The sequence below is a fragment of the Anoplophora glabripennis genome, unplaced genomic scaffold (genome assembly GCF_000390285.2).
Source record: "Anoplophora glabripennis isolate ALB-LARVAE unplaced genomic scaffold, Agla_2.0 scaffold452, whole genome shotgun sequence".
Taxonomy (NCBI): Eukaryota; Metazoa; Arthropoda; class Insecta; order Coleoptera; family Cerambycidae; genus Anoplophora; species Anoplophora glabripennis.
Genome location: NW_019416538.1, coordinates 197,220 through 213,165, shown reverse-complemented (window position 1 = coordinate 213,165; position 15,946 = coordinate 197,220). Strand labels below are relative to the sequence as shown.

General features: G+C 33.0%; 2 protein-coding genes across 2 annotated transcripts; one reads left to right on the top strand and one right to left on the bottom strand.

The window, feature by feature from the left end:
• Positions 1–215: 215 nt before the first annotated feature.
• On the bottom strand, positions 216–773 carry LOC108912504. Its single transcript, XM_018717742.1, has 4 exons — positions 620–773; positions 484–552; positions 339–428; positions 216–284 (listed from the first exon to the last, which is right to left on the bottom strand). Exons 1-4 carry the CDS (start codon positions 725–727, stop codon positions 231–233), a joined length of 321 nt encoding a protein of 106 aa, XP_018573258.1. The 5' UTR covers positions 728–773; the 3' UTR covers positions 216–230.
• Positions 774–2,357: 1,584 nt separating this feature from the next.
• On the top strand, positions 2,358–15,640 carry LOC108912502. Its single transcript, XM_018717740.1, has 27 exons — positions 2,358–2,617; positions 2,735–2,928; positions 2,984–3,216; positions 3,373–3,449; positions 3,682–3,893; positions 3,986–4,152; positions 4,210–4,378; positions 5,859–6,043; positions 6,239–6,359; positions 6,422–6,605; positions 6,661–6,803; positions 7,094–7,202; positions 7,262–7,384; positions 8,447–8,507; positions 8,647–9,044; positions 9,134–9,294; positions 9,483–9,691; positions 9,913–9,989; positions 12,053–12,246; positions 12,335–12,495; positions 12,599–12,767; positions 12,840–13,024; positions 13,087–13,213; positions 14,505–14,694; positions 14,813–14,955; positions 15,201–15,309; positions 15,366–15,640. The coding sequence occupies exons 1-27, from the start codon at positions 2,422–2,424 to the stop codon at positions 15,479–15,481; spliced, it is 4,413 nt and encodes a 1,470-aa protein (XP_018573256.1). The 5' UTR covers positions 2,358–2,421; the 3' UTR covers positions 15,482–15,640.
• The last annotated feature ends 306 nt before the right edge of the window (positions 15,641–15,946 follow it).

Genomic DNA, 15,946 nt, shown 5'->3' with positions numbered 1-15,946 from the left:
TTAATTTATCTAGAGCATATGCAATACTTTATACACGCAGCAGTATTTATGGTAATCTAATGGTCGACTCTATTTCATCAGTACTCTTCAGAGACGAAAAAGCAAACTAGGCAGGTATGTAGAATTACTGTTTTATTTGGAAATTTAAAAAATGCTTAGAATTTAATTAAACATCAAAATAAGCACTACAAATATATGTATAGAATTAATGTAATTCTAGCTGCATTACTTTAGTTTCTAAATTGTGTGGCAAACATCAACAAATTCACCAAAGCCTGCAGATCCTGCGAAAGATTTGTCATAAATATTTTGATTTATAGTATCAAAACACATCTTACTGATAAAACTCTGCTTAAATGCACCTCAAAATGTCCGAAGATCCTCAAATCAACTTTTTGGTGCAACAGTTGCATTAGAAGAGTGTTTCTCTGCGAAGATAATTAAAAAAACGAATGATTGGTTAATTTTTCGTCTATATCTTACCCTAGTTCCTATACAATCATCAAAGAAGGTCGACGTTTGTTCACAGAGCGTATACGAGGTTTTTGTTGCCTGCAAAAACAAATATTAGAAGTAAATTGTTCAAATCAGTACCAATCTTAGAAACGACGCTACAAACCTCGTACTTCAGTACTGTGGCCAAAACTAGGATACCAACCGTTGTGGCGATATATATCATATTCCAAATATATGTTTCAACATCAAACGTCAAGTGAGCTATATTCATCGCTCCCAACAACAGAGCTGAAAATTGTAGGTACGTGAAAAAATAAAAAGTGACCATACTGAAGGCTGACGCGTATAAAACATTGTTGACTGCGTTGCATAGTTCCGAGTGAACTTTCGCTATGGCCCACAGATTAAACTCGACTTGCTTTCTGGTGAGCGACGAGAAATCCTCTGACAAATAGCTGTTTACTAATCTGAGTCTTTGTAGGACCAAAATTCCCAGATATATGAAGTGGTAGACGGGAATGACTGATACCGCGCAAGGGAAGCTGTACGTGAAACAGAACTTAAGAAAGTCGAATATGGTTTTCTCCCACAATATGTATAGTGTTAGGTTCATATTGGCGAAAAATATCATTAGAAGTGAACCGTAGAGCGTTATTTTATGTATGAACGTATAATCGAGTTTAAAACCTAATCGCTTTAAAGTTTTTTCGGCTTTGTGGCAATTCCCGTACGCTTTTAAAAGTATGTTTGCCCTAGCGGGGAATATATTCAAGGTGAAAATGCTGAATATCATTTGAGCGATCAGGTAAATGTTGACTATGCTGTTAAAATGACTCTCCAGTTCGTCTATTACCGTCATGGCTATCGCTAGCAGCAGGAGGAAGGAGTACCCTGAAACAAAAAATAGAAATATATCGCCATATTTATACGTTCATAAAAATAAAACTAAAATTACAAACGGGAAATCTAAAGGATTATTAAACTTACAGGCAGATATTCCGTACTTTTGCCAACTCATGTTATAATAGATAAAATTACCCTCTGGTGACTTGATTCTTAGATACGGGGTCATCCCGAACGCGATATATATCATATACGAAGTGTCTAGAATGCCGTAGACGTTGTCGAAAAGTTTAAAATTGTCCAGGTAGTCCATTTTATTCCACACCGATGAAAGAGCACTTTTAATTCCCATTGTGCTGTATAGAATTCAATAAATAATGCCTTGACCGTGTTTTAGAATTTCTATCATAATTTGTCCAAACGACAATATGGATTAAACAGAAAAAAGGACATTAATCGATTATTTACTTAAAGGAATTACATTATATTATTACGTCAATAATTTAGTAATAATTATATCAATGGATTTTTGATGACAGATTTGTTTGTATTACGTTAAATTCTAAATTAGTTTTTGATTGCCATGCTTATTTCTACCATTAATTAATTCTTATGCTCAGTTATGTGAAACAAGTACTCCAATAATAATAATCTATTAATTTATTATAATCACTTTAAGTCAATGTATTAAACAAGTAAGAGGGAAAAAATCAATGATACAGTATTATTTCTTTATCGTATTTGAATTAAAATGATTAGTTTAATTTCCAGTTTATCTTGCAAAAGTTATAACTACATTCAAAGAATACTGAATAGAATGTAGCATTATCTGAGAACAGGAAACCGTTTTTACGTGTGTAAATGGTAGTTAATTCTCTTTAAAAATGTTTTATTCTATCCATTTCAGAGTTGCCGGACCTATTATACTGCCTACGTATTTATTTTTATGCCTGTAATAATAAGAAATGCTTACTTAATTACTTAGACCTCACCAATCGCTAATTTAGATAATTTAACGTTAGCTTTTACTATAATTGTTTTACTGATAAAGTCGCTTAAACTAGTCATGATAACTGAAGTGGAAACAGTAGTAAAATGAAGAGTTGAAAACATTGCGAAATAATGAAAATATTAACGTTATTTTTTTTGGCCAGTGCTCTACCATGCATACATCCCAATATCCTTGACGCTATCCCTAAGATTGCCAAGGCCATTGGTTACGACATTATTGACAAAGCAGGAGGGAACACCCGTTGTTCCAGCGATTTAAAGGTCCTCTTGAAAGACTTAATTCGAAGAAAGTTATGGGTCATCGAAAGTGAGTATCAAACCTCTCAATTTTTTTTTAAACAGAGTAGTTCTACACGCTGGTGGAAAATTGTGACTCAACTTAGGAACTACCCAGTACAACCCCTTTTTATAATCACCATTTCAGTGTTGGACGCCTCAGGAAAGATCAACAGTGGCTTCCTGAAGGGCAACATGTACGTGGTCGGCAATTTTGACCAGTGCCTGAGTATCCACGTGGAAAAAAACGATACAGTCATCGACGGACAGTACTGTACTGTTATCTTACAACCCAGTTCGCGATATTCAAATGACGCAACTGTCCTGTTGGATACGACAGTTGTAAGCAAACAGTCAACACTTTTTCAAAACATATCTAATAAGGTGTTTTTTTAAGGCATCTGACTATCTCGGCATAGAGCTAGGACCACATGGTAAGGAGATGATAAAGATGATGAAGGTGACCTTTGGACTGTGCTTACCAGCGTCGTGTACCATCGGGAACTTACAGTCCTTGTGGAATCACATGGAACACGTTTTTAGAGCTCCCGTTCATTTAAGCTTCGAAGATGTCCTGTGTAGAACTAAAGACAAACCCATCGACCCCTATCCAATGGACGAATACGTCATGTAAGTATCGTCGCTTATTAAAATTTATTTAGCAGTACAATACCCAACGGGACAAAGTCCCAATTACAGGATAAGATGTAACAGCGAAGTCCAGGAACACGACATAAAGTCTTTGAGATTATCAAAAACAACTGTTAAATTATTTGTATATTTCAGTGTTGGATTTGGTATTTATGGGTTCGTTTTGCTGCTTAGCACATTGTACGATATATTAATCCATCAGCATGTAGAAGGTAAGTTCAGCTCTAGAACTAATTATATTAGAGATCAATTAAAATTCTCATCAAATACCATCAAGAATTTTAAATATAAAGAACGCAAATTCGTAGATATACCTGATATTTTCGAGGATGTATCCGTCAATTAAAGAAACATGTCAAGTAGCACCAATTTCAGAATTTTTTTAATCAAAATAGTAAATTGTTATTTGATTCTTGATAGTACAACATAATAACGGTTTTACAGTTAATGGTATGCAGCAGGAGCATCTTTTGACAGCATTTTCTGTCTATAGCAACTTGAAGAAGTTATTCGCATTTCCTAAAAGTTCGGAGGAAGGAATCGGTTTGAAGTGCCTCAGCGGTATCAAAGTCATTAGCATGTTGTGGATCATCTTTGGTCACAGGATACTATTAAATATATTTTCACCGAATATCAACGCTATGTCCGTGTTTGAGGTAATTCTAATCGTAAATTGCAGAGTGACTAGAATTTATAATAATTATTAAGATGTACATAATACGTAAACCGTGTTTTTTCTTTACATTAGTGGTCAAAAAACATCGAGAACACCCCGATTATGGCAACGTCCTTTTCCGTCGACACATTTTTTGTTTTAAGTGGTCTTCTGTTGTCCTACGTTTATTTAAAGAACCAGCATTTGTTAAAGAGAACCGGCATGCCTGTTACATTGTTGTATACGTATAGACTGCTCCGGTAAGTTTTTAAAATTTCCCCAAAAAATGTGCGTTAAGGTGAATATGTTTTTTTAAGAATATCTCCTGCACTGGCTGCCACAATATTGTTCTACATCAGCATTTTCAAAAAACTGGCAGACGGTCCTGCGTGGTCTTTAATTTCACAGAAAGTTACAGGAAGCTGTTATAAATTCTGGTGGACTACGTTTTTTTTTGGTACAAACTTAGTTCCTATGCAGTTACAGGTAAGGCTGACACAATGAACAACAACGTGTGGAGTGGAACAATCATTTTATGGTGCTCAACAAAATTAAGTTTACTGCAAAAAGAGGTGGTCAATAATTATGGACTATTTTTTATATCGAAGTAAAAGTATTCAACTACAATATGTGTAAAAGACCCTAATATTAATAAATGAAGTCGTAGTGATTTTTTGAAAGAAAAAAAAAATTCCGCGGCTTCTGTTGGTCGTAGGATAGTTTTTTAAATTCGCGAAAAAATGTCAGCTTTCAAATGGCAATAATGTCGTTCCGATTAAATTTCAATGATAAGAAAAAGATCTAAATTTTTCGACCCTCAAAAAAGGCAAAGTTTCGGTAGATTTTTCGCATATTTCCAATTATTTTGCAATACGCGCACAATTTGCACAGGAAAGTACAAGTCTTAGAGAAAATTTTAAGCCCAAGATAGGTCACGTAACTGTATTATTGTATTATTTATTGAAACTTGAAAAAAATGTATATTTTTTTTCAAATAGCCCAATTTTTACAAAAACCATAAAATATTTTGCTATTTTACAAAAATGCACTTATTCTACTTGCCAAGGACTCCATATTCTGAAAGTTTTGTAAACAAATATTTTTTCGTTTTAAAAATATAGAAGTTTTTAAAAAATCCGATTTTTAGCCGTTTTTTTTTCTAAAATGTTTTCATTGAAAAAAACTTTTGCGAACTTTCGATCCATTTTGAAAATGAATCCCTAACATTCAGCTAGGGTAAAGTAGTTCAATCAATTCTAATAGCTGTTTTATATTGACAATTTATTGATCAATTAATTCATGAAGTCGCTTCATCAAGAAATTGGACAAGTGTAATGCACCAAATATGCTGTCAAATAACTTCATGAATTTATTCATCAAGTTCTTGACGAATTAGAGCATGTTCTAATTTTCGTCAATTTCTTCGTGAAGTTCGGAAGTACCAACCCAACAGATTTCCACCCTCAGATCAGTAATGAGGTTATGTTATTGGAATATGTAAAATTGTGTGGCGTCGTACTAGTTTTGCATTGTTTTTACTGATTTGTTTCTTACAAAAACTAATATTTATATAATATGTGTCAGAACGGTACCGCTGTTGTATCACTACAATTATGAGTGGAAAGGTGACATTTTTGGAATTTATTTGCTTCTTTTATTCATTGGTAGAACTGATTCATACGTCAAAAACTTGACAAAGTCTGTAGCAGTGTAAAACCACACTGTTTACCAATAAATTCGTGAATTAATTCATGAAGAACCTCGTCAATTTATTGATGAATAAATTGTCAATGTAAAACAGCTATAAGGAATTTTTCCTAATTTTTACGTGTTTTTGTTTACTGAACTAAATTTTAGGGCGCAAAAATCTAATTTGATTGGATTATTATCAAGTTGTGGTAATACTTATGTATCCTAAAACTTTGTTTAGTAAAACATGATATTGCGAATCTTTTTTTTATTCTAGTGCATAGAGCAGTCATGGTATTTGGCGGTGGACAGTCAACTGTATTTCATATCGCCCATAATATTGAAAAACTTGATAAAATTCCCAAAGAGGACAGTTTTAGCTTGCTTGGTAGCCTGTTTGGTTTCCGCAGTATATACCTACGTAATAACTATACAAAATCACTACGGTGCTATGTATTACGAGTAAGTGCTTATAAGATTGTATCCTGATATGCTTAAGTAAAATACCTCAAAGGAAGTCTAGTAATAAAAAACCTATTTTAGTCAACAAGTTCTTAGGATCTCTGAACACAATTTATTGTCATCACAATTTGTACATTCTCGTCTTGCTCTTTTACTTCTAAAACATGCCCTTTAGCTATGGTGCATTTGTTTCAGAGGAAATAAGGAATATTACCACAGTATCTATCTACCAACTTTTGTCAGAATGCCCGCATGGCTGATTGGAATAGTTTTTGGGTATTTCGTAGTAGCATATCAACAGATTACTATTCCAAAGGTAACGACAGTCGCTACAAACATATTTTTTCTGTAAAAAACTGATGGATCTTTACCTTTCAGTGTGTAAACGTGTTCGTATGGTTGTTTTCATTGGGCACAATGGCCTTCATCGTCCTAGTACACCTGGTATTCGCGAGAAACCCCTATGATCCCTTCAGATCTGCAGTATTCAACGCTGCTGCTCGACCCATGTGGGCGTTGTCTGTAGCTTTTATTGTTTTTTTGTGCGTAAGCGGACATGGTGGTAAGAAAAATCCTAGCTTTGTGAGAGGAACAGATTCAAGCGACAATCGTTTCAGGTGTAATAGACAAGTTCCTGTCTCTACCAATATTTCAAGTATTGGTGAGGTTGACGTATAGTTCATTTTTGGTCCACCTGGGATTGTTGTTGTTTTTAAAAGGACGAGCAAAGACTGCGGGATATTTTTCTAATTTAAATTCGGTAAGACACAAATTTTTGAAATAAGATAAAAACGATGGCAACGTTTCTATGGTATTTAATGTTATGTGTAACGATAACAATTAGAAACAGTTTTTTTGTGAATAAAAGCTTAATATTTCGAGACATATGTACCTACTTATCTTCAGCGATTAAACAAAAAACAAAACAGTTCCACAACTGCCTATCTCATATCTAAATCTCATGTCTAGAAATCTTCAAGTTATTATTTACCGACATGATCCTTTCTATTAAACTCAAACAACTGATGTTATTTTTAATTATCGTTTCAGGTATTGGACTTTACAGGAGACTTATTTCTTACGTTTATCTTGGCTACAGTGTGGTGTTTAGCCTTTGAAACTCCTTTCTTGAATATAAGTAAAATCGCGATGCAGAAAGGTAAGTAGATTTTTATAAAAAAACGAACACGTGGTATGGTTCAATATGAACAATTTCAGGCATGTCAAATCTACAGGCGAAAAAGGCAATAACACAGTATAGGTCTCTGACGAAGAAGATGAGGAAGAAAAAAAATTACGTCGTTTGCGTCTACAGTTATAAAGACATCAAGTCGAAGAAAAGTGAATAATCCTTCAACAATGTTACCTATAATGTTTTGTTTAATAATGATATTGTTTTATGAGAAGGAGTTTAAGTTTATAGTATCTTATATCATATATCCTGCATCCTATTTTCTACATCTTTCTAGATTATCTGAGAAAACACTGAGAAATTTTGTTTAACTCAAAGCTTTAAAAAAACCCATTTTTTCTTTTTTTTCGACACACCGGACTGTATTCGAAAGTCAATAATACACATTGTTGTAGTGATTGCTGTGCTGTTTTTCGAGAGTACATTTAATAGCCGTATTTCCAAGTTTTCTTTTGAAAATTTAGTTTAGTTATTTAGCAATCGCGAATATTATGATATGCTCATAATTTATGGCGAAACAAACGAAAATGCCCACAGAGCTTGTCAAGTGTAGCGTGCAAGATATCCTGAACGACATGACCTGGCAATGTTGCAACGCGTGCGAACGAATTGGATACGTCGCGCTGAAGCTTGTGTGCAAGCAAATGGTGGGTACAACGAACATTTTCTATGGAAATCAGCACTTCTCAAGAGATGGCTCCTTGCAATGTTTTTTAAATTACATTTTACTCGACACAAATCAGTGTGACATAAAGGACATGTGGCAAAAATATTTGACATAAGTTCATTAACACCCTGTGTACAACAATACGAAATAAATATTTATTTCTATTATTTATTTTAGCTTTTCAGCCACAGTTTTTAACCTTGAAACAGTTACCCTTATCTTGATTTATTATGATTCTACATACAACTACCTCATTTAATTTCTCTGAATCACACAATGCAACAGCATTTTTAATTATCACCGAAATTGAAGCAATTGTTTGTTAATCTAATTCCGAATTGGAAGAAATATTTTGAGACAAATATTTAATTAAGGTTTTAGATTCATGATATTACAAAAAATGTATTTGTTAAGTCATAGTTTGTGCTTTGAAAATGTCATTATGATTAGTAGAAGAACCACGTCACGAAGAAAACACAAACATCTATTAATTATTTACAAATTTCTTTATAATGTACGATGAGGATGTAGTGTAATAATACAGAGAATAGTCAGAAGAACAATCTAAACTCAGCTTCAGATTTTGTACGTAATACTTTATCAAAGTCAGTAGTTATTCTGCCTCGATGAAAGTGTTGATAATGATCAAACAATTTTACTTCCAAAATAAACACTTTTCGTAGTATTAATTATTTATACAGATTTAAATTTAAAGATAAGGAATATAATAACCACTTTTTAAAGTCACATGTTAACAGTTCCTCAAAGAATGAAGTTCGCAGTTGTTGTTCTGGTGATATGTTCGCAAAATGTGCAAGCCATCACGCTCGACTCGAATTTAACTATACCAGAACCACTGCTCACCGATATAACAAACTTCCTTATTGACAATGTTGGTAATCAATCGATCACCTTCGGAGACATCCTGGTCTCTGACATCATGCAGGAGGCACTCAACACTTACGGTTACGCGGACGTTGCTGCTGCAATAATCAGTTTGGATGAGACTTTGGGATTATTGAACCAGATGGGTCAGCTGCAATACGTTATAGATCAGCTTGCCGCTGTGGACGATATGTGCTTCCACCAGCTGCTTCTGTTTATTGGTGCCTTGAACAGGTTGGACATATGGGCTCTGAAAAGTGGGTATAAAGATTTATTACTAGCGTTGTCTTGTCAATAAATACTTTATTGTTACTTCAGCAGATTTACTGTCACCGGTTTATTTCAGTGTTCGATGCAACGGCAAAGATCCAGTCGGGTATCTTGGAAGGAAATATGATGCACTTAGGAAACTTCGATGAGTGCCTAAAAGTCGACGTGTTAGCTAATGAAACTCAAATAAACGGACAGTACTGTACAGCATTTTTCTCCAACATTGGAGATAAACCGGTAGATATTTATCATATTTCAGACATTTGACAGCGAAAAAATACTGTTATTACATACCTCAACTAACTTATATCAAAAATACAGGCAAGCTAACCAAAATTGCGATTTGAAGGCCCATTTAATTGGACTATTTGTCATTTACTTTTTTAAACTGGCTTTTTGTGAAGTATATGGATATTTTATTTTAGATAATGGCTGCTATGGCGGAAGATCCACTCCTAATGAGGCAGTCATACGGATTTTGTGTACCGGCTGTGTGTAATAGCTCGTCTTTAGATGCAGTATTTCGTTTAGTAGAAGAAGCTTTGCAGTCTCCACTTCATGTTTACTTTGTTGACGACCTGTGTTTGTCAAACGTTAAAACGAAACCTTTTTCCACCAAGGCAGTAGTGGCGATGTGAGTATAACATACACAGCAATTTTTTAATTCGTAGTAATCAGAAAGTTAAATTAAATAAATAATGATAATTAGAATGACAGTAAAGGTTTACGTGATTCACAATGGTGCAATAACATAAATCTTATAATCATTGGTCACTTTATTTTATGTTCATGATTGTCTTTGGTGAGCGGCCAATTATAACAGCTCTATATTATTACTCTTTTTTTTTGTTACAGAATATTTTTTGCTGTAGTTGGACTTGTTGTAATATCCAGTACAGTGTACGATATATATTTTTTCAAGGAGCAAAATCGTAAGTACCCTAATTATTTCTAGAAAGTACGTTTTATCTTCATTTTGCTGTATTGAGTACAGTGTGATTTATTTGAATATGGCGAATATAAAAAGGGTACTTACATGTTATGAATTTTTTACTATTTATTTGAGTATTTTGTTCATCTGCAATTTTTTTCACAAACTACACAAATAAATAGAGAAAAAAATTTTTAATAGTGTGTCTCCCAGAGACGCACTATAATTCATTTGGACTTAGGTATGGACAAAATTAAGTAGCGCCTCGTAGAAAAAAGATAAAAAAATAAAAAAAATAGTGTTTTAAAGCTTAAGTGGAACAGATTAAGGAAAAAATAATCACATTTCACCAGCACCCCATTTACATCCTCAAAATTGAGCCCCAAAATTATAATTTTGGAAAAAAATTTACATTTTTTGCTCTCTTGTTTGAAAAAAGTGTTTTTTCAAATAATACAAAACATTATTTTATAGTTTTTGAGATGAGGAGCAAGAATCCTATGTTTAAATTAAGCTAAAAAATATTTCATATTATGACGTTTTTAGCACAGATTTCCGCTCTTATGCACCGATTTGCTTGAAATTTGGACAGTAGATGGGAAATAGCCCAAGAAACAAAATACACCCTATGCTGATATATATTTTTACCCTGGGGGTGGTTTCTACCCCTTTGAAGGGGATCGATAGAGCAACTAATTTCAAGAAAAAAATGTTCCATATAATTTTTTTGAGAAACCAATACTTTTTGAGTTATTTGCGATTGAAAACTCAATCTTTCATTGTTAATTCATTTTTTCATAAAAAAAATATTATAAACAGAACTAAATTATTATTAAATTAAAATAAAATATCTTTAATTTTGTTCTTTAAAGATATTTCTAGCTGCTATAGAACCGAAGTTATAACGACTTTCATTTAATTAATCCCGAATAACAGCTTTTTTTCAATATTTAGCTTGTTTATTGGATAATTATCGCTATGTGAGAAAACAAGGCCCACATTTTACGTTGGTTATGAAAGTACAAAAGGCCTACAATTTGGCTTCTTAAAAAAGCTTCCAGCTGCTGCAGAAATGAAGTTATAGCGAGTAGTAAAATGTCACAACTTACCTACGAATTTATAACTTCGGTTCTATAGCAGCTAGAAATATCTTTAAACAACCAAATTAAAGGTATTTTATTCTACTTTAACAATATTTTATCGGATATGATCTCAGTTCTGTTTATAATATTTTTTTTATGAAAAAATGGATTTTCATTTGGAAAATTGAGTTTTCAATCGCAAATAACTCAAAAAGTATTGGTTTACCAAAAAAATTGTATGGGACATTTTTTGCTTGAAATTAGTTGCTCCATCGATTATTTTGACAAAATTTATTTTCAACCCCTTCAAAGGGGTTGAAACTACCCCCAGGGTAAAAATATATATCAGCATAGGGTGTATTTTGTTTCTTGAGCTATTCCCCACCTACTGTCCAAATTTCAAGCAAATCGGTGCATAAGAGCGGAAATCTGCGCTAAAAACGTCATAAAATGAAATATTTGTAAATTTAAGGGTTCTAAATTTTTTTTAGCTCAATTTAAACAATGGATTCTTATTCCTCATCTCAAAAACTATAAAATAATGTTTTGTATCATTTGAAAAAACACTTTTTTCAAACGAGAGAGCAAAAAAGATAGATTTTTTTCCAAAATTATAATTTTGGGGCTCAATTTTGAGGATGTAAATGGAGTGCTGGTGAAATGTGATTATTTTTTCCTTTATCTGTTACTCTTAAGCTTTAAAAGGCTGTTTTTTTAATTTTTTTATGTTTTTTTCTACGAGGCGCTACTTAATTTTGTCCAACCTAAGACCAAATGAATTATAGTGAGACGTTTCCGTCATATTATTATGTCACAATATTCTTAAGGAGTAAAAGTTGTTATTGTTACACTTTTACATCACAATCTTATTTAACACAAATTCAATTAAATCGCAAAATAAAAATGTCTTAAGGGACAAGATTTGATAATAATTATCCTTAAAATTTTGCCAGACTAATAAATACGATTTTTAAAATTTCAGATCAAGGACCCTGTTTACTTACGGCGTTTTCATTTTATACCAACGGACGAAAGTTACTTTCAACCAAAGCGTCTACAGACTCAGTGGCGTGCTTAAATGGGATAAGAGTTATCAGTATAATGTGGATTGTTCTGGGACATCGATATATGTATTCGGCACTTTTGCCATTGATTAATTTAGTGGACGTGACGGAGGTTAGTTATCTTTTCTTGTTTGTTATTGTAAGGGATTAGTTATCCAAATTCGATGTTTCTAAGGAAAATTATCTCATTGTTCTTCTAGTTTCAAACGCTTCCAGCAAGTGGAATAATCAGCGGTGGGAATTTGGCAGTAGATACTTTTTTCGTTCTAAGCGGTTTGCTGTTGGTGTACGTTTATCTTGTTCATAAAGAAAAAGGGAAAACTACCCCGCTTGGAATGTTCTATGTACACAGAATTTTAAGGTAGTTTCGAATATTACTGTTTTACACATCTTCCTCTCTACAGAGTGTCCTGGAAATAATAAAAAAAATAGAATAAACTAGAATAAAAAATAATTATTTTCAGATTAACTCCGGCCTTAGCTACACTAATTTTATTCTATGCTACCCTTCTGGAATACATGGTGTCTGCGCCCTTTTGGCCTTCCCTCGCTGACATACTACAGGGTGAATGCGAACGGAACTGGTGGGTGACTCTGTTATACGTTCAAAATTTTGTGAATTCTAATGCAATGGTAAGCGCCAGATAACTGTCGAGCTTATTTCGGAACAAATAATATTTATTTTATTAAAAATAACGATTTCAGTGTATTCGACATACTTGGTACCTCGCGGTGGACACCCAGCTATACTTTCTGAGTCCCCTGCTGCTGATTCCTCTGACGAAATGGCCGAAATTTGCTCTTTCGGTGGTGGGGAGCCTGATAGTTGTCTGCTGTACTCTCGCGTTTATCATTAGTTGGGAGAAGAACTTCGGTCCGGCGTTTTTCAAGTGCGTAAAAATATGTGAAAGATAGAAGCGAAATTGTTATTATTATGTTGTTATTTTTTCAGTATTAGCGATGAGCAAATGAAGTATTTATACAGTGCACCCCATGTTCGTGCTCCCGCATGGCTGGTGGGGTTCTTACTTGGATATATTTTATTCAAAATGAGGAGTAGGCCGCTCAAAATAAATAAGGTCAATATCTGTGTTCATACAGGGTGTAACATTGAATGGGGGCCATACTTCGTCGTGAAAACTGATTTTCTTTTAACCTTTTTTTTTTTGTAATTATTCATACCCCGCCTTTGGACACACTAGTGTGGCCTCAAATAAGGAGCGTGTTAGTTTTTTAATATTCGGCGCTTCGTTCACATTAACATAGAAAAATACGACTTTAATTTCCGTTGACTTTCTCTAACAGTCGTTTTTAAAAACTGGCAACGCTGATACTGTACTGATACAACTTACCACGCCAATTCCGGGTGACCCGGTTTCCAAGAATTAAAATGCTGTTTAAAAAGAGAATTTCAGATTTGTATTATCGGCAACATGTACTATTGCTCGTAAAAAATTGACCCCCACTTAAAGATACACCCTGTATATTAGGGTGGCCCAAAGAAAACGAATATTTTTTTTTTTCGTGACTTGTGAAAATATGTTAGTTTACATGTTTTAAGAGGCCTTTCAAATAATGAGCTCAAAAAAAAAATTTTTAGAGGTCGCTCAAGATTATTAAAAATTTCTAAAATCGTCAAAACTTGAATTTTTAAAAAAATTTTTTTCTCGTTATTTTATCATTTTCAAAAAAAAATCTCGATTCTGAAAATTTCAAATCTATATTTTAATTTCTAAAGGTCACTCATAATTATTTTAACTTTAAAAGTAGTGTACCTAAAAATAAATATCAACGAACTAATATATTTTTTTATTGAATTTGATGAACAAAAAAATAGAAATAAATCACGAGACACTTAAAAAATTTCTCGAGGCAAAATTTACTACCGCATTATGAGTATTAAATATTTATAATTTTTAAATTTTTTAAAATTTAATTGTGATTTATTTCTATTCTTTTGTTCATCAAATTCAATAAAAAAATTATTAGTTCGTTGATATTTATTTTTAGAGGTCGCTCGAAAACAGGTACACTACTTTGAAAATTAAAAAAATTATGAGTGACCTTTAGAAATTAAAATATTGATTTGAAATTTTCAGAATCGAGATTTTTTTCAACCTAGAAAATGATAAAATATCGAGAAAAAGAATTAAAAAAAAATCAATTTTTGACGATTTTGGAAATTTTTAAAAAGCTCGAGCGACCTTTAAAAAATTTTTTTTGAGCAGCTTATTTGAGAGGGCCCTTAAAACATGAAAAACTAACATATTTTCACAAAAGACACGGAAAAAACATTCGTTTTTTTTTGGGCCACCCTACTGTATATAATCAAAGGTTTTGTAGTCAAATATTTTGTCGAAATTATTGCAGACTGTGCAAATTCTGCTGTGGTCAGCCTGTCTTGCAGTAATAGCAGGGATTTTGGCATACCACAAACGAATTGGGGACCTATTTTTCGATCCACATCGTTTAGAAGCAGCTTTTATCAACAGCGTACCGAAGTTGGTGTGGGCGATAGTGATCTCTATTATCATTTTCTTATGCGCCACAGGATACGGAGGTGAGTTTTTGATTATTTTCTATTAAAATGTTAGGTTGGGTGTAGATACTTATACTGCTGCAAATAGAATCTAATTATTAAAGTAATAATATTTTTTTACTTTTTTTATTTGTTTCAGGTTTCATCAACAGGTTTCTGTCAAATCCCATATTTACGGTGCTAAACCGTATAAATTACAACGTCTACTTACTTCACATGTTGGTGCTTGAACTTTCTTTAGGACAAACAAAAACCCCAACATACGCATCTCACTTTGACTACGTAAGTGGTTGGGTAAATCGTCATAAACGCCGCTGTAGTTAACTTTGTTATTTTCTCCAAAATCAAGAACAATAAAGTTCATTGGAGGTGACATTTATAACTAATCACCCTGTACATAAAAAAAATGTATTACCAATTTTTATCAACACAACATATATCGAACACAATTTTTTCCATGAGATTTCCCTGATTTGGTCTTGGTCTCTGTCAAAATCTATACTAAAAACAGTAATTGTCTGTTTTAGGTTTACTATTTTTGGGGTGACTACGTGTTCTCGTCACTTTTAGCTGTTGTGTGGACGCTATGCTTCGAGTCGCCGATTATAGCTCTAGAAAGATTGATTTTCGCTAGACGTAAGTATAAATTACTTGCAATGTCACACAATAGTATATACTTTAAATTCTTATAGCGAAATCAACTAAGCAAGTTCAGGAACTGTCGGGAAGCTATAATAATGCCGTAAGCGTGGTGGTTATTGAGAATAATTTAGAAAATAATGGAAAATCGAACATATCGGCCGAATGAGAATTCATCAAATGGCAAAGTGTCCACCCAAGACTGATTTACACTGCAGAAGGCATTCGCTTAGAACTAGAACATTAGACATACTTTTAACCTTAAATGTTCATAATTTATAACAAGCTGTAATATCCACAGTGGATAATAAAGATGTTTATTTTTTTCGTTATTAATTTTTACTTAGAAATACACAGGGTGTTTTAAAAAAACTGGACAAACACCGGTGAATCTACAATTAAAAATAATACGTTTTGCAAAAAAGGATCTTAGTAAAATTTCCACTCCTTAGGACATAGTCACTCAAAGTTTAAAAAAAATTGGAAAACCAAAAAAGGTCAAATTTTACATGAATTTTCTACGAATGCATGTGCAACTTCTCGAACGATTTTTTGAAAATTTGGAGAAAATAAGCGTTCCTTCAGTTATTTTGTGCTATAACTTTTTAATTTGACAAAAACTGAATAATCAAAA